General features: G+C 38.9%; 1 protein-coding gene across 3 annotated transcripts in view; it reads right to left on the bottom strand.

Moving 5' to 3' along the window:
* Positions 1 to 20505, bottom strand: part of EPB41L4A (erythrocyte membrane protein band 4.1 like 4A) — a 92081-nt gene that overhangs the window by 31340 nt on the left and 40236 nt on the right. For all 3 annotated transcript variants that reach the window (XM_032213080.1, XM_032213079.1, XM_032213082.1), the window contains 7 exons: positions 17046 to 17097; positions 16458 to 16536; positions 9711 to 9808; positions 6380 to 6500; positions 3843 to 3930; positions 2718 to 2806; positions 1821 to 1884 (listed from right to left, as the gene is read on the bottom strand). In XM_032213080.1, the coding sequence (XP_032068971.1) occupies positions 1821 to 1884; positions 2718 to 2806; positions 3843 to 3930; positions 6380 to 6500; positions 9711 to 9808; positions 16458 to 16536; positions 17046 to 17097 (591 nt within the window). The remainder of the gene's footprint in view (positions 1 to 1820; positions 1885 to 2717; positions 2807 to 3842; positions 3931 to 6379; positions 6501 to 9710; positions 9809 to 16457; positions 16537 to 17045; positions 17098 to 20505) is intronic.

Here is a 20505-nt window from a genome sequence, read left to right as displayed (position 1 = left end):
AGTAAAAAAAGTCAAGTCATATACAGGCACAATTTGTTTCTTTTACTGACCCTGCAATTCCTTGCATTGGGGTGAAGTCGGGCAAATGAATGAAGCTGAGCATTTACTGGCTGGATGCCCTTGCTGATTCCTTTGTGCAGCTCACAATAGATATTGTCTCTTTGTGCCTAGGTAAATATCTGTCGTTATCTAGGATCACGGCCTCCTGACTGTGAGGTGAGCTCCACCTATAGGCCACCATGCCATTCATACAGGCACATTTATTATATGCATACATTATACATTAGTTGCCTTCAGGGGTGAAATCCACTAAAAAATGTGAGCACGCATGGTCACTTCGCTCGCTTGCATCACCTCCAAACATGCACAGGACTCCCAACTTCTTAAAGTATTTTTAACTACTGGTTCGGGAGAACGAATAGTTAAAAAATGCTTTTAAAAAGTTTTTAAAAAGTTCCGACAATCAGTTGTGTGACAATCAGCTGTGCTGCGCGAGCTTCGGAACTTTTAAAAAACTTTTAAAAACATATTTTTACTATCAGTTTGGGCAAACCAGTAGCATTTTTACTACCAGTTCTGGCAAACCGGCCCGAACTGGTAGCATTTCACTCCTGATTGCCTTACTTTCATGTCGCCTCATTTATGTAGACATTACAAGCAAGGCAAACATCCTACTGTAACAGTTGTGTTAGAAATACAACTCTTCTTCTTCCTAGTGTTTTCCTACAAGTTCAGCATCCGTTTTTGGATCAACCAAAAATAGAACATTTACCTGTGACTGGAACAGATTGATTGGCCTGTCACCCATGCATGATACTGTGGGTTACAGAGAGTGACTGACTAAAGTCACCCACTGAGCTTACATGCCTAAGGTGAGACTGGAACTCAATCGCCTGGTTTCTAGACTGATGCCTTAATCACTAGAGCAAACTGGCTCTCTTGTGTTGGAATTATAACTACCAGCTATGATCCAGAGAGTATCATGTTAGGGAATGCTACATTATAAGTACTTTAAAAGTCCCACCTCAAATTTAAGAGACAGAAAAAAGAGCAGTAGTTGAGGTATTACTAATTATTTTCTACAATTTTTCATCATCATCTTGTTATAATGGTACTGAAAAAGGAGACTTACTTGTCCTTGAAATTCTGGCCATCACAGAACCACTGCAGTCACATTATCACAATCTGGGTAATTGGCAATTGGCTTGCGATATCCCATGGTCATGTGATCACTGTTTGCATTCTCCTCTGTCTGGAAATACCCAGTCCTGATCCTTCCACCCTGGAACTATTCCTTGTACACCCTTCCCTGCCCAACTACTCCAGCCTTCTATATTTGCATGTCTCTCAGGCCACTCACACAACCTTCCCTACCTGACAACAGCTATCCCTGGCCCCATACCTTACACAGCTGCCTGCTTGTGAGCTGCCTGAGACTCATTTAACAATTTTTAAGTAGTCATGTGATGTCATGCTTTATGACATTGCTTGGTGATGGAAATTCCTACATCAATTACCATCCTTAACTAACTACTTATAATTGTTTACAGAACAATTCATTGCAGATTTACCCATAAATCTCACAATTATTAATTATATTCTGAAATTATTGGATCTATAACCTACCTTTATTTTGTACTACTCAAGTTAGTGTAAATATTCCTGCCTGCCTCCTATTTTCCCCACAACACTTAAACTGTGAAGTGTGTTGGTCTGACCCACAATCATGCTGCCCGCTTATTAATGCCTTTTATTGTTTTCACACTTTTTACAGGGTTGCATAATACACTTAATTTAAAGTTATAAAAATATAAACTTACATCTTTTCCTAAAACTCTAAGTTCAAAGTGAGCTTCTTTGAAGTGGACCCTGGTAATTCTAGGCCTAAAATATATTTTTTAAAAAAAGATAAAAAACACATATAGAAATGCATTTAATCAGGAAATATTGAAAGAATCACTCTAACTATAAAAAGTTAATACAATACCCATTCTTTAATTCCTTAGAAATATATAAGTATATCTATACCAATTCTCTATAACAGATCAGAAATTAATTCTAAATTAGAAATAAGCATTCCATAGTCCACCATGACCCTAAGCTGTATTTTCCCCAAGCTGTTTTATTGCAGTAGAAAATGTAAGTAATACATTATAGATGCAGGTAATAACTGAATATAGTGGTGTGTATGCAAAGAGAGCCCGTTAACACTGTTATCAATAGAAGAGAATATTTTTAGCATAGGGTTGAATTGTGGGATCCCACAGTCATATGACCACAATTTATGACTTTTTGCCAAAAACCGGCTTTTATTTCCAGTTTTTGCAAAAATGCCCTAGAGCAACCATGGGTTTCCTTAACAACTGATTCACCTAATGACCGAGTGATTCACTTAACAACAATTGAAATAAAAGGTTGTAAAATCAGGTTGGACACGTGATCACCTGCTTTACATCATCACAACTTTTGACCATAATGAGCAGGCTCTATTATGGTTATAAACCGAGGACTATGTATGTAGTTATCAAAGCATACATGGGTGTATTCACGTAATCATCAGGACTCACATCTCAATCAAAGGGACTTTTTTCTTTACCAATTTGAGGAAAAATATTTACAGTACTTGGAATATTGAATAGATGGAAAAGAAGGAATAAAGTTTGTATATATATTGTTGCTTGCCATCCATTTTGATATGGGCTATAGATTTTACTTACCAAAAATACTTTCCTACTTGCTTTTTATTCTTATAAACAACTACTCCTACAGGCTTCAGTCCCAGAAAATATTCAGATTTGTTTTCACCCTGGGGAAAAAAATGTTAAATTAAGTTAAATTGTATTTGTTAATGTGATACTGTTTTCAAAAGAAAAATGTTTTTCATATAGATCACTGTATAGAGATAAAGAATAACCTTTTCTAAGCTAGTTCCATTATAGTAGTTGCAAAAAAAAATTCCATTGTCACTATTAAATAAGCTTCCACTCTCTCCACTTAAGTCTGAGCCTACTAATTATCTATTATTTCCTGTTATTTTGAACTTCTTAAGGACTTTACTCAGATTTTGTGTTACTTTTATAATTCTTGCCTGAACATATCTGTTGCATGTACATATACCTTTTATCTTCTAATGACACTTAAAATAAACCCCTCAGATTTATAATCTTAAACTTTTTATAATTATTTGCCTTTTGTATGGCAACACCACCACAATCTTTAACAGAAAGTTCCCTAATCCATGCTTATCTCAAATATGAATTTTGAAAGATTTAACTTTTGTCTTTAAAAAAAGGATCCTGTTCCAGAGTAACAGAATTACTGCTTTGCAACAGGTAATCTAGGATTGCTGACCCTGTCCAGGATCCAGAGAATTATACAGTTCAGACTACAAACCTAGTAGGCTCAGTCTCTTGAATGTCTTCTAAACTGCTTTTGGAATGGAAGGAAGTAAAAATAAATTTGTGGTTCAGCCCTATAATTTCCTTTTCAAGGAAAATAAGTCAAGAGTTCTATTAACGTAGGGATCCCCAACTTCCAGGACAAGGACCGGTCCTGGTCCATGGACAGTAAGGAAGCAGGCCTCGCAGCTGAAGGTGAGTGAACAGAGGTGAGTGAGTGAAGCTCATATGTATTTGCAGCCACTTCCCATCACTGTCTCAGCTCCACTTTAGATCATCAGTCATTATATACCCACAGGAGCTCTAACCCTACTGTAAACTGTGCATGTAAGGATCTAGGTTGCACGTTTCTCCTCCTCCGTCCGTGGAAAAATTGTCTTCCACAAAACCAGTTCTTGGTACCAAAAAGGTTGGGGACTTTTAACTTTAAAAAATATTACTTACATAGACAGGATAAAGATCCACTCCATACATTTCAAGTGTCTTTGCTACTCCTAAGTAATTCAGTTCTGCCTCAGCTGGAACTTGGCCCCTGTTGAATAAATAGCAATAGCAGACTTATATACCACTTCACAGTGCTTTACAGCCTTCCTTAAGTGATTTACAGAATCAGCATATTGCCCCCAACAATCTGGGTCCTCATTTTACAATCTTGGAAGAATGGAAGGTTGGGTCAACCCTGAGCCGTTCAGAATTGAATTCCTGGAGCAAGCAGTGAGTTAGCCCTGCAGTACTGCATTCTAACCACTGCACCACCATAACATTCTTAGATGTATTTATTCAGAACAAAGTAAGTCCAGCTACCATCTTACCATTTCAGAGATACATGTACTAACTATATGAAAAGTATTTTCAGCTAAAGCTTATGCAGAGTTTTTATTTGGAGCCTAAATGTGACTGTATAGAAACATTGATTCTTCAAAGAAGATAGGGTAAATATTTTAAGGAATATATTTAAAGATGTGTCTGGTGCAGTTCTTCATCAAGAGACTGGAATGATCAAAGTAAAGACTAATATATGGTTATGTTTTCTTATTACACTACTGCCTTTTCCTTTGGGTTTATGCTCTTTCACTTTAAAGATAATTTTGAAAGATACTGAAAATTATTCCAGCAAAAACTGTACTAGGAGTTTTCACAAGATGAAGTCTGATGACGTACTGTGGGCAGGCAATGTCAGTTCTTAAATAGCATTATGCATTTAGAAGGGCAACAAGATCAGTGTGTTCTCCTTAGACACATATATTTTAGAAGTTAATCTTCTTTTTTAGGTCAGCAAGATATTTACATGAAATAATCATCTCCAAATTTAGAAGAATTCTAACCTTAATAAATTCTTATGTATTTTCAACAGCTTTTCTTCAGAGGAAAATGTTAAAAGTCTGGTAGACTTGCCTTTGTGGCGCAGTGACTATTGAATCTATATCCATATTCAGTTGTAATTGCACCTTTTATAAAAAATACATATTTATACTTTGTACACCTCTTTCAGTAAATTTTCTAGGACATTCAGATCTATTTTATGTAATATATTAATTCTCTTTCTTTGAATGTGGCAAAAATGAGTTTGCTTATAGAAGTCCCTATGAATTGACTACAGTGCAATAAAGTTCCTCTTTTATAGTTATTTGTACTTAGCATTTATTTTATGGTGATTCTGTGGAACACTGCTCACAGAACATATTGAACTTGTTTTTCAATACAAAGAAAAACAAATTGCTACTATGTCCATGTGATCAACTGTCCTAATAGAATAATTTATGTTACTCATTGTTCACAGACAAAATGTCACAAAAGTTTTGTTTCTTTCATAGATCCTTCAATATACAAATGTGGCAACAGGCAAACTGGGGCTTCCTCTAATTGTGTTTGTCCTCCCCCAAATAGGTCTATAAATTCCAGTGGTGGAGCACCTATAACCCCAGGAGGTGAGCTATTCCACTCATTGCTCTGTCAGAAAATTCCTCCTTATTCTAGGCTAGCTTCCATCCATTACTTCTTGTCCTGCATTCTGGCGCCCTAGAGAATAAGTCAATCCCCTCTTTTTTGTGACAGTCCCTCAAGTACTGGAAGACAGTTATCATGTTCCCCATGATCACTGCCCTGTGATGCACTGTTTCATCCAGGTGAAGATTACAGATACAAGAGTTTTAGTAGTTTATAGATTGCTTTCATCTTTTTTTCCCTCCCCCACCACTTTTGCTTAAACGTGTCATGCTTCTGAATCTATAGATTATACAGGATTTCCTGCCAATATTTTTTATGTTTATCTATACTATTTAGTGGTGAGATTTGCATATGCTAAATCATAATGTGGCATGCATGTCTGGCATAACATGAAATGTAAATGAATCCATTTGTTTATAAACCATAGTTTATAAGCCTAGTAAAATATACTTCTCATTATAAAAGCATGAAACCTCCTTCAAGTCAATTCAGTTGCTGCAATTTCTGTAATTTTGTCAGCAGCAGCAGCAACAGCACCAGCAAAGAAGTGGTTTCACTACCTTATCCCTGGGTGTATTTTAACTTCCTACTCTACTCTATAACCCCAAATAGTCACTGACTGTCTCCCATCTAAATATAAGCCAAGCCAAGACCTGTTTAGCTTCCAACTCAAGACAAAGTTGTCTAGATGCTTCCACCTAGATAATTGTCTATGGTTATGGACCTAGCTATCTGTGTTTTACTAAATAAACCATAATTTTGAAAAACAAACTAGTAAGATATTCAGACCAACATTTCCAGTTAGAAATCACAATCATATCCTGGCTGTAATATACATACAATACATAGAAAACACTAAGCCAAAATGTATCGTACTTCTGTTTTTCTGGATGGATAAGAAAGCCATCCAGCACGTAAGTATATTTTTAAAAAACAATCAAAGGAAAGGTCCTTCTCAGAGAGAGCTGCTTCTTTACTGCTTCTTCTTTGCACAAGTTGTCATTTGACATTAATTAATAAAACCAAATTCTTACGTCAGAGTCTTGTGTATTTGTTCTATGGCATCTTCTAATTCTTCTTTTTGGTCAGGAACAAAACGGTACTCTGAAACATAACCTGCAGTGTTCTTGCATGGATCATAGTCTCCAAGTTCAGCTATACAATGCACACAAAAATATGAATTCTTTAATTGCATACCTTTGGATAGATGTTCACCTAAATATTTAATTGAAATTATCCAAGTAAAAATTATCTAATCTTAAATAGCCAAATTAAACAAAATTATAGCATTTAATTCAAAAAGTGGAACATAAGAATATGGAAGAGAAAATGGGAACAGAAACATTCATACAGAAAAAAATAAGTATGGATCCCATTTAAGGTGTTGTATTAAAACAGGCATTAGAGTGAGTATGGGGTATCCTGTGCCTGACCTATTTTTATTTTGTACCCCCTTGCAGAGAAGAAAAATAAGAGAAAAGGAAATTACAAGAAAGTAAGCTCGTATATAGAGGTGAATATATATTGTAAGGAATGCAGTGGTGCTAACAGACCCAAGCTCAGTGTATTCCCCATAGGATGCCTGCTAACTCCCTTGTAATTATTTCTTCATCAATATCTTTGCTCTGTGAGGGAACGGTGAGAAAAAATTAGTTCAGGCATAGGAGAAATTGCTTACAAAGAGAGCCTCTTCCCCCCCCCCCTTCCTGTCTTGCAAAAACAATTGCTTAAAAAGCAGCAGGGGGGAGGGGAGAAGGGGAAAAAACAAACAATCTTTGTAAGCAATCTCTCCTGCATTTGACATGTCTCCCTTCCAGTGGAGACTAGAGAGTAATGGATTACAAGAGAGTAACTGTACACATGATGTGAAACATACCAAGCTTTTGCATAGCATGTTCACAGCTACCAGTACACTTTATTCCTTTTTATATATATTCCGCCTTGTGTGTCTCCTTACTATTTTGTAATTTATTCATTTCCAGTGAATGTAAATATCAACATTAATTCCCTTATTAATTATCCCAATGCTGTGGTGAGCATTCCAAATGATGGAGGGGGGGGAGGAGAAAGCAGAAATAGCAATAGCAATAGCAGTTAGACTTATATACCGCTTCATAGGGCTTTCAGCTCTCTCTAAGCGGTTTACAGAGTCAGCATATTGCCCCCAACAACAATCCGGGTCCTCATTTTACCCACCTCGGAAGGATGGAAGGCTGAGTCAACCCTGAGCCGGTGAGATTTGAACCGCTGAACTGCTGAACTAGCAGTCAGCTGAAGAAGCCTGCAGTACTGCACTCTACCCACTGCACCACCTCGGCTCAGAAATAAAATTATTAGGTGGCAAACAAAAGCTTAAAGCATGAAACTAATTAATCTGGTCCGTTATAGATAGGAGCTTCTAGTTGGCTATCCCATTGCTGGGATGAGCTTTCCAAAGGATGGAGAAGGAAAACACAGTCACAGTCATATGGTTTCCAACTTAGTGACTGTTTCGCTTAATGATGACACATGGACAGCCTCCATCATTTTCAACTGGGAAACAACATTTTAGATCAAGCCAAATTCCAACAATCCTACAGGATTCCTGAGAGTTTGGCATTCAGATGATTCCACCATCAATAGACACATAGAGATAAATCTCATTTACACACTATTTAAGACACAACCAAGTCTAGGAAGGAAAGAAATAGCCTAGAATATAACCTCTCTAGCAACCAACACCCAGATTAACAGGAAATAGCAGCAGATAAACAGTCAAGGGAGAAGTCACACTCCACCAAGATTGGTGGCAACCTAGTAATGATAGTCCTCTCTTAATAACCCTAATTGAAACTGGCAACAGACTACTAAGCAAAGCACATGTGCTTTCTGGTTGGAAAGAGACATAACTGCTCAGTTTCACATTTGGCTTTAATCTGCCTTCTAACAGTGGTGGGTTCCGATCAATTCGGCCCGGTTCGCCCGGACCGATTGTAGCTTGGCAGCTTGGGTTGCTGGAACCAGCAGCAACCCAGCCTACCACGCCCCGAACCGGTTCTTCATCTTGTTTTTTGCTTCTGAGCATGCGCAGAGCAATTTTACTTGTACTGCGCTTTACTGCACACCGCACGCATCAAGCACGCATGCACGAGCCACATCCCTGACAAACTGGCAGTAGTCTCTGCCAGAACCCACCCCCACCTACTAACCATTCCCTTCACCCTTTGGAATGCTCAAGTGCCTGTTTATTGTCTTGTACATATCAAAAGCAATGCAATTACTCCTGCAAACTGGTACTGGGAGGTGCAGGCAGGCTATGCAAACAGCTTACAGAACTCTCTTGAAATGTCTCTCCAATCTCTTGGTGGAAGTAGAGCAAGCAATTTCTATAGGCAATCTTTGCCTGAGCCTCTCCTGCCCCCCTCCCGATCCCCGATTATCTTCAATATCTCCCCCAGTTCTGCAATTCTTCAGAATGATACTTTGAAAAGAGAATATTGGATTCTAGATTGAAGACAGAAAAGAGTGATGTGATGATTCTTAAGTCTTATTAAGTGGAAGCCCAAAAGTTACAATATTAAAAAAGCAAAAATACCATTGCCTAATTCATTTAAAAGAATGTGAAGGAATTGGATGGTTATATAATTTTGTAAGTGAATAAAATAATAAATTTGTTTTATTTATATATTTATTAAATTTATCTCCTGCCCATTTCTCCATCAAGTGACTCTAAATAAAATGAAATCATTACAAAGGTAGTCTGGAAACATACTATTACCATAAGATATACAAGTTCAATATAGTTGAACATTTTGTGATGTGGTCCTACATAAACTGAACCCAGTTTTGGATGAGTTAAAACTGTACATATATTCACTTTGCATAGTAAATACTAAAGAAGACACAGCTCTTTTAAAGGCTAACTTATCTGTGGACATTCCCTTCCCCACTGAAAATTTCATATGGAGTGGATCTCTGATAAAGTTACCATTTTTAGTGTGCAAAAGTACATGCACCAGCAAGTTTTGATAATCTTGAACATTGCCCCAAAGCTAATCTAGTGCATTAGGTTTAGTGAACCTAAACCATTATGTTTGAAACAAGAATCAATATTTTTTTTAGGAAACCATGACTAAAAATGCTGTGTGAATATATTTGTATTTTGTATTTTGTATTTATTGGACATTTATAGGCCGCCCTTTTCCCTGAGTATATAGGTACCCAATGCATGCATTTATTATCCCTCTGGAATGCCTCTTGAAGGAGAAGAAATTCATAACAATCCACTACTTTCAACTCAAAGAAACACAGGCTTTAAGATATAATCAACCCTGTACTGCAAATAAAAGGCAGTATTAAAAAGGGAAATACTGTATTAGGACATACCCTGTATTGCATAAGCTCCCAACTGAGCAGCAATGTTGACAGGACAAGGCAAACGCCCCTGTAAGACATCTTGCTTTACCTGCAAAAAGAACTGATACCTGAAACAAAAGCAAAATGAGCATTAGCACATACAATTGTAAACTGCTTAACATGCTCATTTTTCTATGCAACAGTTTTATTTATTTATACTATTTAATTTATACTAGTATTGTTCATTTAAATTTGAGATGGGATTGTGTTTTAAGCTAGTTCCACGTTTATTCAAATGTACCGTGTTTTCCCCAAAATAAGACATGCCCTGTTAATAAGCTCAATCGGGCTTTTCAGACCATGCACCATAATAAGCCCTCCCCTGAAAATAAGCCCGCCCCCAACTATTTAAGCGCATGCACAACCTGTCCCCGCCATTACCACTGTACCACCTACCGGTACACCTTGCCGGGCAAAAAGAGGGCTCACCGCAAAAACAGCAGCAGGCAAAGCAAAGTGCTTCCAACCCCTGCCCTTTCCTCCCACTCAAAAAGAGGGCTCACCACAAAAACAGCAGCAGGCTAGCAATGCGATCACCCCCTCCCGCCTGTTCCTTCTCGCGCAAAAAAACACCGCCCACCCCAATGGTAAAGGCAGCCTGCCTGGTTTCTTTCCCCCGCTGTCCCTTTAGCGAGGGGTGGCAGGTGGGGAGGGGAGAAGTGAGGTGCGCCTCTTACCTTTCCAGCTCCATCATGTTCCTTGCCCTTTCACCCATTGAATCCACTTGTACAAAAAAAAAAACCTCATTAATTCAACTCGCGAGGTTTTTTTTACAAGGGGATTCAATGGGCAAAAGGACGAGGAACGCGACAGAGCTGGAAAGGTAAGAGGCGCGCCTCGCGGCCCAACACCACCCACCTTGCTCCAATGATAAAGGCAGCCTGCCTGGTTCCCTTCCCCGCGTCTCTTTAACGAGAGGTGGCAGGTGTGTGTGGGGGGGGGAGAAGCGAGATGTGCGTCCTAGCGCTACCAGAGCTTCGCTGCGTTCCTCGCCCTTTACTAACTGGGTAAAATCAATTGTCAAGTGTAGAGTTGGGTATCATCAGTATGTGGATGATGTCTGACTGTATATCTCAACCCTGGATACACAGCTGAACCTATTAATGTACTAATCCAATCTGTGGAGGCTGTTTTGGTCTGGATGAAGAACATACTCCAGTTGAATCCTGACAAAACTGAGTGGCTATGGCTATTTGTGCCCCCTGGTTTCTGGATGTTTTTTTCTATTTTCAGTTTTGGATGGGGTTGCACTTCATGCAAGAACTAAAGCAGAATGTGGTTGTCCTCCTGGACACATAGTTTCTTCTCCATGAACAGCGTTATCTCACCTACCAGTTGTGCCTGCTCCTTGACCAGGAGTACTTCAGCTGGTTACTCTCACTCTAGTCATCTCACAACTGGACAAATAGAATGTTTTTTTAAAATGTATTTATTTCACCTTTGTTGAGTCTCAGTGGCGCAGTGGTTAAAGTGCAGTACTACAGGCCAGCTGCCTGCAATTTGGCAGTTCAAATCTAACAAGGCTCAAGGTTGACTCAGCCTTCCATCCTTCCGAAGTACGTAAAATGAGGACCCAAATTGTTTGGGGCAATATGCTAACTCTGTAAACTGCTTAGAGTGGGATGTAAAGCCCTGTAAAGTCGAACATAAGTCTAAATGCTATTGCTACAAATAACTTATGGTAGCAGACACATCCAACCTACCTTCCTCCACCTATTTTTCCCACAATAACAACCTTGTGAAGTGAGGTGAGCTGAGAGAGAATGACTGCTGCAAGGTCACTCAATAGGCTTTCAAGGCTAAGGCAAGAGTGGAATCATTGTTGTCCGCTTTCTAGCCTGGTGCCTTAACCACTGGACCAAACTGTCTACATGGGACTGCTCTTGAAGACCTTCCTGAATCAATATCCGATCCAAAATGCTGTTGTTTTAAATTGTACAATGAATATTCTAAACCACTTGAGAGTCTTTTGTAGTGGGACCTACAAAAAACTATTATGGTTGGTTGGTCACCCAATCAGACAAATCTTTGGACTGGATTTGGAATGTTTGTCTACTTTTGAGTCCTTACCAAGGCCATAAGACAGACAAACGTTGATATTGCCACCAGAAAACACAGACCAAATGAAAAATTTTTGTTTGTAATCTATACTATATATGCCTATTTAAAGGTCATATTTCATCTATTGTAGACAATTAATGAATGCTTGGTTTATTTATCTTTAGTTCAGATTCAAATTATTTTCCCCTTTCAAATGTACAGGCATACTTACTTACATACTTACTTATATATTGGGTATACTTACTGAGAATTCTTTTTTATTGTTATTAATTTTAAATCTTTATTTGCTTTGACATCTTTTTTGTGGCTCAGGAGTGCTCCTATCAGTCCATAGTCTTAGTATTAAGAATCTTTATAGAGAGATGTTAGTATTTTAATATTATAGTATCATATTAACTATAACATAGTATTATATATAGCATTGTGTTGACAACCTTAGCTTTTAGTGATCTTTTATGTCTTATAAGTTTCAGCTTTGTTATTAAAATGGGTGTAATCTTTCCTTATTATATTTTATGCTGGTCTATGATTAAAGTAAGGATTTAACTGACTGATTGATTGATATGGCACTATGGTATTGTATGCTATGAATACCATGCGATTAACATTATGAAGTGAAAGTTGTGTATATAGAGAAGAGCCATAAAAAGCATCTACCGATTTAGATCACTTTGAAACATGTCTGCATTACTAAGTTTGAAACATTTGCAAAATACACACTCCATATCAGGGACGTGCAGTCACTAGAGGCAAGGGAGGCGGGGCCTCACCAGTCTCCTCAGGGAAAGGAAAGAATTTTAATTTTTTTTAAAAAAATAATTAAAGCCAGGGTAGTTGCTACCAGATTTCAAGTCACAATGGCTTGGTGTCTGCTCTCAGTATTAACTAGGAGGCGGCCAGAAAACTCGGGGCCTCCTTTGCATAAGGAATTTTTCGCCTTTTAAAAGTTAAGAAAGAGTTAAAAAGCGAAAACTTTCATATGCAAAAGAGGCACTGATTCTCCCGCCTCCTGATCGGGGAGCAGCGAATCATGACTTATGAGCACGCTTACGTTGAGCACGCTTACATTGGGCAGACAAGAGGAGAGTTGAGAGAGTTTCCACAGCTGGAAAAGGTATGTGGATCGGACGGTGGGAGGGGGGGGGATTCAAATTTATTGTAATTAAATATGTAATTTTTTTATTGTGGAGTGTATGTGTGTGTGTTTCTTTCTTCACAGCGGTCCAGTGAGGTCAGAGGAGGCAGGGGGGGCGAGGTGGCGGAGCGCGGAGGCGGCAGGGACTTTCTCGCCGCTGTGTCCCAACAGGCCAGGCATCTCGCGTTTATGTCCGCCATAAACGTGAGACGCCTGGCCTGTTGGACACAGTGGTGGCGGGGGTAGGAATGGGCTGGGTGGGCTGGCTGGGTGGGGAGGGGGGAGCCCTTTAAAGCCCAGCACCAAGCGGGGAGGAGGAGGAGGAGAGTGGTGAGTCCAGGCAGGGAGCAGGTCGGGCAGGGGGTGGGTGGGCTGGCTGCAGGCCGGGGCAGCAGGATTGTTTGTCGGAGGAGGCGGGGGCGCAAGGCGGTGAAGCGCGACGGCAGCGAGAATGATAAGTATCTCAGATGGAGCCAGGACACCCGGAAGGCAAGCCGTCACTTAAAGGCATGCTGAAGTGCCGGCTTGCCTTCCGGGTGTCCCGGCTCCATCTGAGATGCTTCTCGCCGCTGTCGCACTCCACTGCCTTGCCCCCCCCCCCGCCTCCTCCAACAAACAATCCTGCTGCCCCGGCCTGCAGCCAGCCCAGCACCAAGCGGGGAGGATGAGGAGGAGAAGAGCGGTGAGTCCAGGCAGGGAGCAGGTCGGGCGGGGGGGGGGGCTGGCTGCAGGCCAGGGCAGCAGGATTGTTCATTGGAGGAGGCGGGGGGCAAGGTGGTGGAGCGCGTCGCTGTGTCCAACAGGCATCTCGCGTTTATGTCCGCCATAAACGCAAGACGCCTGTCGGACACAGTGGCAGGGACATTGCTTCTCGCCGCTGCTGCGGTCTTGCCTCACCAATGGTAATCCTCACCGCACGTCACTGCTCCATATAAGCCTAACTTCAATTAAGATGACTAAAATGACACTGGTTCCTACATATATTCATGCATTCAACCATAACTATCTGCAGAATAAAAATCTTCATTTGTGAGGTTGTTGACCCTGATAATGCTAAGTTTCAAGGCTTATGCTAAACTCAAACCACACCACATTATAAAAGGCTTTCCCTTACTAAACACCTGCACAAAAATCACAACTGTTTGCAGAAACCAAACATAGTTTGAATAATGCTGTAAGGAATAGGATTCATTGTATATACTCATCTAGTGAGTATTCTGGATTTACTTAACAAAGGATCAAATCTTAAAATGACTTAGCATTTAGAATCCTGGCAAATCTTGTAAAGTTTATTGCAAAGAATGCTTGGTTTCTTTTTCTGAAATCCATGTTTCTTTCAACAGAACATGTTTCCATCTTTTAGTACATTTAAAAACATTTCTTGTTTAACATCTTTCTTAATTAAAGCAGAACAGATGGCTATATGGGCTAATAAATTTCACCTACAAATACTTTTTTCATGTAGAATATTTCTCACTCTGTTGCATTTATCAGCTACTAAACCAGATATAATAGTATAATAATTATAAAATGCAAAAGGTCACATTATGTTACAGAGAGGACACATATAAAATGCAACAACAGCCATATTTTCCTCCATCAAATCTATGTGCTGGGGCAGAAAAGCTGTAAATGGGTAGATAGGCAATAAATATAGAAATACATCAATTATTCTGGATTTTACATTGCTCTGACATGATCTACTGTCATCCATGAAACCTGCTTTTGTGCATTCAGAACAATAAATTATCATGCACGTTATGTTTACTGGAACAAAGGTGGAAGTTGCATCACACTTGAACAGGTCTATTTAAAATGAATACAGAATCTGATGATCAAACATTCTTTATAAATAACTTACAAGTGTTTATATGACTTGATCTTTCATTACAGAAATATATAAAATGTTTCTAAAATATTTCTTAGATAAAATACAAAAATAAAATATATAAAATATAAATCTGAAATGTCAATTTTGCTTCTAGAAGGATAGTGAGTAATGCTATGAATGTAATTAATTATTTTTGCCCTTAATACATTTTTGTCAAAGAAAAATGATGTATATGTTACTTTCAATATGTGAAATTAGACATTTTATAGAAAGCCTAGGTTAACTATAGAATATCAAAATGGGATGTCAAAGTATAAAATGCTTAATATTTCACACAATTCTATGCAATACCAAAAGGCAAACTGCCCAAATATAAATACTTCCACTAAAATGCCATCTAGTTTTCCTTGTTGCAACGAGTAGGTCAATACTGGTCTTTTTCTCTTGGTTATTTTTTTTCCATTAAGAAAGTCCTGTACTTTATTTTGCATTTCTTCTTACATTTTCATATACATCTTTTCTAGAAAGCGTTAAGGTTAGTTTTAGGCTAATCCTAACTCTAATCATAATCCCAAACCTTTTCATGACTCTCTTTTCATACTTTGCCTAAATACTTCTTGTTATTCTGCATAATGCCTAGGTAGGTATTATATACAATGCCTAGGGAAAATATATAGCATATTAAAATAACACGGAAATTTATACTTCGCATATAATCTTCACAAATTTAATACAATTGAGCCAGAAGTATTTCACGAGAAGAGTACTCCACTCTTCTGCTTCCAATAGAATACCTTATGCCACTAGGCTTGAAATTTTGGGCTTGGACAACCTAGAACTACGCCGCCTACAGTCTGACCTAAGCGTAGTACACAAAATTATCTGCTACAATGTCCTACCTGTCAATGGCTACTTCAACTTCAACAACAATAATACACGGGCAAACAATAGATACAAACTCAAGGTAAACCGCTCCAAACTCGCAGAAAATATGACATCAGCAACAGAACAGTCAATGCCTGGAATGCACTACCTGACTGTTGTTACATCCTCAAACCTCCATAGTTTTAACCTTAAACTGTCTACTGTGGACTTCACCCTATTCCTAAGAGGTCTGTAAAGAGGCATGCATAAGCACACCAGCGTGTCTACCATCCCTGTCCTACTGTCCGCATTTATTCATACCTATTTCCTGTGTTCATGTCCATGTTTATACTTATATCTGTTATCTCATACATGTTTGACAAAACCAACCAACCAACAAACAAACATTCTATAGATTTCCATTATATGCAATGCCAGCTTTTCACACATTGTGAACACATATACTGAAACATGAGTTTTTGGATTCCCCATTTATTTCCATTTTATGCTTTGTAAATTCCTTCCTCCCTTTCCCAAACATTTTTCTCATCAGAGTATCCAACCAACACACACACACACAAAACAAGCAGTACAAAATGTTGGATTGTGCATATATAAAGTTAAGACACATTAGATTGAACATTACTGACTCTCACTAAGGCTCAAGTGATTTGAGTAAGCTATTTCTCACTATTTTTAAAATACCATATTGCTTAATACTGAATAAATTAAAGCTTCACTACTTTTCCTTTGCCTTGAAATATAGTCAATTTTCAATCTACTTAAAATCACATTAAGTCTTTTTTGTTAATGTTGTTAAGAATACCTGGTGATTTCTTCTTTTAGTCTGCATGGATCTTCTGCATAGTATTTAACACCAAAATACAATGTATAAGGTGGACCAGCTGTTAGAAATAAGAAAACTATATAAAATTAAATCATAAGGATATAATGTATATCTGAATATACTTTGATACCTTGTTTTTCTTTGATACCTTATTCAGTCAAGCATTCACCCGCTTTTGTTTGTGATTTTAGTTATATAACAGCTCTTTCCTTTTTTTCTTAGAACACAATTCAAAATAATTTACATTGGAGTGCCTCAATTAATTTTCAGATATTAAAATTTTAAATATCCCCACTGAATTTTTTCAGCACGAACCATAAGCTTTCAAACTTATTCATGCACATACCAGAATAAAACAGAAACAGGATTGAAATAAGAATGCTTGTACACAGGTTGAAAAATACATTTTAGCACTTAAATCAGTATGTTCAGTTTTGAGATTGATCAATATTTCTACATACAAAATAAACTTGTGTCAGATTTCTCAAAAAGATTGGATTTATAGATGTTCTTTCTAAGCCTCTGTGTCGCTAAACAATATTTATAAAGTTCAAATTATATACATACTATTTATGAGTTCCTTATGCTCTGCAAGTGTCTTTGTAGGATCCAGCCAGAACTGTAATTATATAAAGAAATGGTTAAGTTATTAAAAATATATATCAACATATATGCTACTTACAATTCAAAACTTTAAAGATTTTGTCATAGACAAAATAAATCAAAACATTATACAAAATTTCCTATAAGTTTTCCCCACTACTTTATTGCTGTTGAAGAGATTTTGGTGCAATATATGTATTTTAAGATTAAAAAAATAATGCCTCTATTCTGCCCATGTTAAAAATATAGAAAACTGCACCAAAATCAGTAATGTCTATCACTAGTCAGTTTGGTCTAATGATTAAAGCACTATGCTAAGAAACAGGAGGATGTGAATTCCAGTCTCACTTTAGCCAACTGGGTGATTTAGACCAGCCACTTTTCTCTCAGCTCAACCCATGTCACTAGATTGTTGCTGCTATGGAGAAAGTAGAAAAAGGAAGGTGGGCTGGATATGTTCGCCACCTTGAGTTATTTACAAAGATAATAAAAGTGGAATACAAATAAATAAATAAATAAGGGTGAAGGTTCCTTGTCTGAGCTTGTGGATTGGTTTCCGAACATTTCATTACCAGGCTAATTAATATTTTCAGTGGAGTTTAGGGGATATCATGGTCAGTGTTTTTCTGTTTATAAGGTCTTTGTGTGGTCAGTCGGTCTTGTGATAGATCAGGTATGAGTGTGACAAGTGAGTGTCTTGTGATGGGTCTTGTGATAACAATATAAAAGACACCTAAGAAAAATGGAAAAAGAAAAACAGCTAACACCACTAGAGAGAAAGGACATGCAATCACCAGACTCCTCCACACCCAGGTTCTACGAACTCCCCAAAATAGACAAGAATGGGATCCCTTACACCCAATTGTGTCTCTACCTGGAATACCGACATACAAGCTAGCAAAAAGCCTGCAGAGGAAACTCAGACACCTGGACAACAACTCAATCGTCTTAATAAACTGCCCAGAACAATTTCTCCAATGCATCAAGCACACCAAGCTAATGAGGACTAAAAGAGGGTGGCGGATAGGTCTCAGCGTGCGGTGCCAGAGTTCGCTGTGGGGGATCGCATATGGCTGTCCACACGGCATCTTCCATCCCACCGGCTGGCTAAGGACCACCAGTATCTTGGGCTGTTCCCGGTGAAGACCGTCATCAACCCTGTGGCCTATTGCCTGACCCTGCCACGCTCGATGCGAGTGCACCCAATGTTCCATTGCTCGCTCCTGATCCCTGAGCGGTCGGCTTGTCCTCTCTGCCAACCGTCTCCACCCCAGCCATCACTGTGTGAGGCAGAGAAGCAGCTAATGCATGAAGTGGCCCGGATTCGGGATTCGAGATAGCTAAAGGGACGATTCCAGTACTTGGTGGACTGGAAGGACAATCGGTCGGATGGGGGGACTTGGGCTGATGTGACAGTCGTGCATGCCCCCGCTTTGATGCGGGCCTACCATGCCCGATATCCCTCAAGGCCGCATCCCGGGGGAAGGGTAGTGTTGTGGCCCAGCAGGATCCGGTTGAGCTGCTGATGGACTCAGATAGCAAGGAATCATATGAGTCTGCCAGGGAAGATGTGGAGGACCCTGGGCAGCGTTCAGACTCAGAGCAGGGGCCAGAGAGGCTGGTTGGCCACCAGGAGGCGCCTGAGGCATGGAGCAGTGGGGAGGACTCAAGGCAGTTTGTTCCTGACACCAGACAAAGAAGGGCGGCAAAACGGAAGCAACAGCTGCGGAGGCAGACTCAGAGACGATAATTAAGCCCAGGTGGTTGTGGCTTGGCCCCTCCCAAGAGAGTATATAAGTAAAGAAGTGGAGAGGAGTCATTTGCAAGACACAACCATTTGAAACTGTATTGGAATAATCTGTCTGTCGTGTATCTGTGCCTGTTGGATTTTCAACTAGTCTTGCATGTGAGTCGTGTCTGGGCCTTCAGCCAAAGGAGTTGATAAAGCTATGATTAGAAGAGTGACAAACAGCCAAGCTTGTGTCTGGGTGATTTGCAGGTCGGAGGGGGGAGTTCAGAACACAGCACCAACCACAACACATCACACAGCCAACCACCACACAAGCCATCACCTCTAGTAATAGCACAAGCCCACAAACCCACAGCTAAACTCCATCAGGAATTATCCAGAACCAAATACAAGATATACAAGGATGAAAGAAGCAATGTAATCTACAAAATCAACTGTAATAATTGCAATCAATTCTATATGGGACATCAATTAAAAACCAGGATCCATGAACACTGTTTGGGAGTCGAATGCACAACCCCAAATTTTTAATCTCTACTCTCACTGACACCAAATAGCACCAGTTTGATTGGAGCAACACAAAGCTCATTGGCCACAATACCACCCGAACTATGAGTTCATTGAAGCTTGGCACTCCATAAACAATTCCATCAACAAACATCTTACAGCTTCTGAGAATCCAAATCAACCACACAACTAATTAGAGACAGCACCGACCTTCAACCAACCCATGCAAGCCCTGCCCCCAAACTAGCACTTCACCTCCCAATGACCCTCACTTCATGTAACCTCCCCATCACAAGACTCTCACAGATGACTCACACCTGACCCATCACAACATCCATACTTGACACACCCACATTCATTGTAAGACCCATTTCCACACAAAGCCCTTATAAACAAAAGAACACTGACATCCCCTAAACTCCGTTGATGATGTTACCTAGCATGCTAACAAAACATTTGGACACCAACCCATAACTTTCACCTCATCCTCTACCCGAGCTACCAGATATTTGCAACTATTGCAAATAAATGTTCTCCAGATATTAAGAATATTTGCACACATTGCGTTTCAACTCATTAGGTCCAACCTTTTTCAACCTAGTGTCTGCTAAACTACAACTTTCATTAACTATTCATCAGATTGCCTTCTATTTAGCATTTTGTGTCTCAATATTTATTAGTGTTGACTGAGAATTGAAGAGCATATATTATTTAAAAATATAGAAAAATAAGTTATATGAATAAATGAAACAGTATTTTTAACATAAACTATAATTAGAGTAGGTCTGACCTTACTTCCCAATTGCTTTCTGACAATAGTATTTTAGGGAAAGTAAAATTATCTGCCAATTAATGTTCATTTGTATCAATTCATGGGTAATAAAATCAATATTGCTAAATCAGAGCTAATCAGAGTTAAAATTACCAATTGTTCTTGAATGCGAAATAATAACTTATCCTGTATAATAAACGAGTCCAAAAAAAAACCCCACCAAAAAAGGAAACATGGTCGGAAAATACAGAGTTGAAATATTTCAAAGAAGTAAATAAACTTAAAAATACAAATTAACAACATATTTGCTATTTCATTATTTCATCAATTAAGTATGTGCATAGGTACATTTGTAAAAGCCAAATATTTTTCTGTATAATTCTAAGTGGCAGTTG

This window comes from Thamnophis elegans, chromosome 3, assembly GCF_009769535.1.
Source record: "Thamnophis elegans isolate rThaEle1 chromosome 3, rThaEle1.pri, whole genome shotgun sequence".
NCBI classification, from domain to species: Eukaryota; Metazoa; Chordata; class Lepidosauria; order Squamata; family Colubridae; genus Thamnophis; species Thamnophis elegans.
The sequence above is the reverse complement of the archived record's forward strand: the minus strand, read 5'-3'. Positions and strand labels throughout refer to the sequence as shown.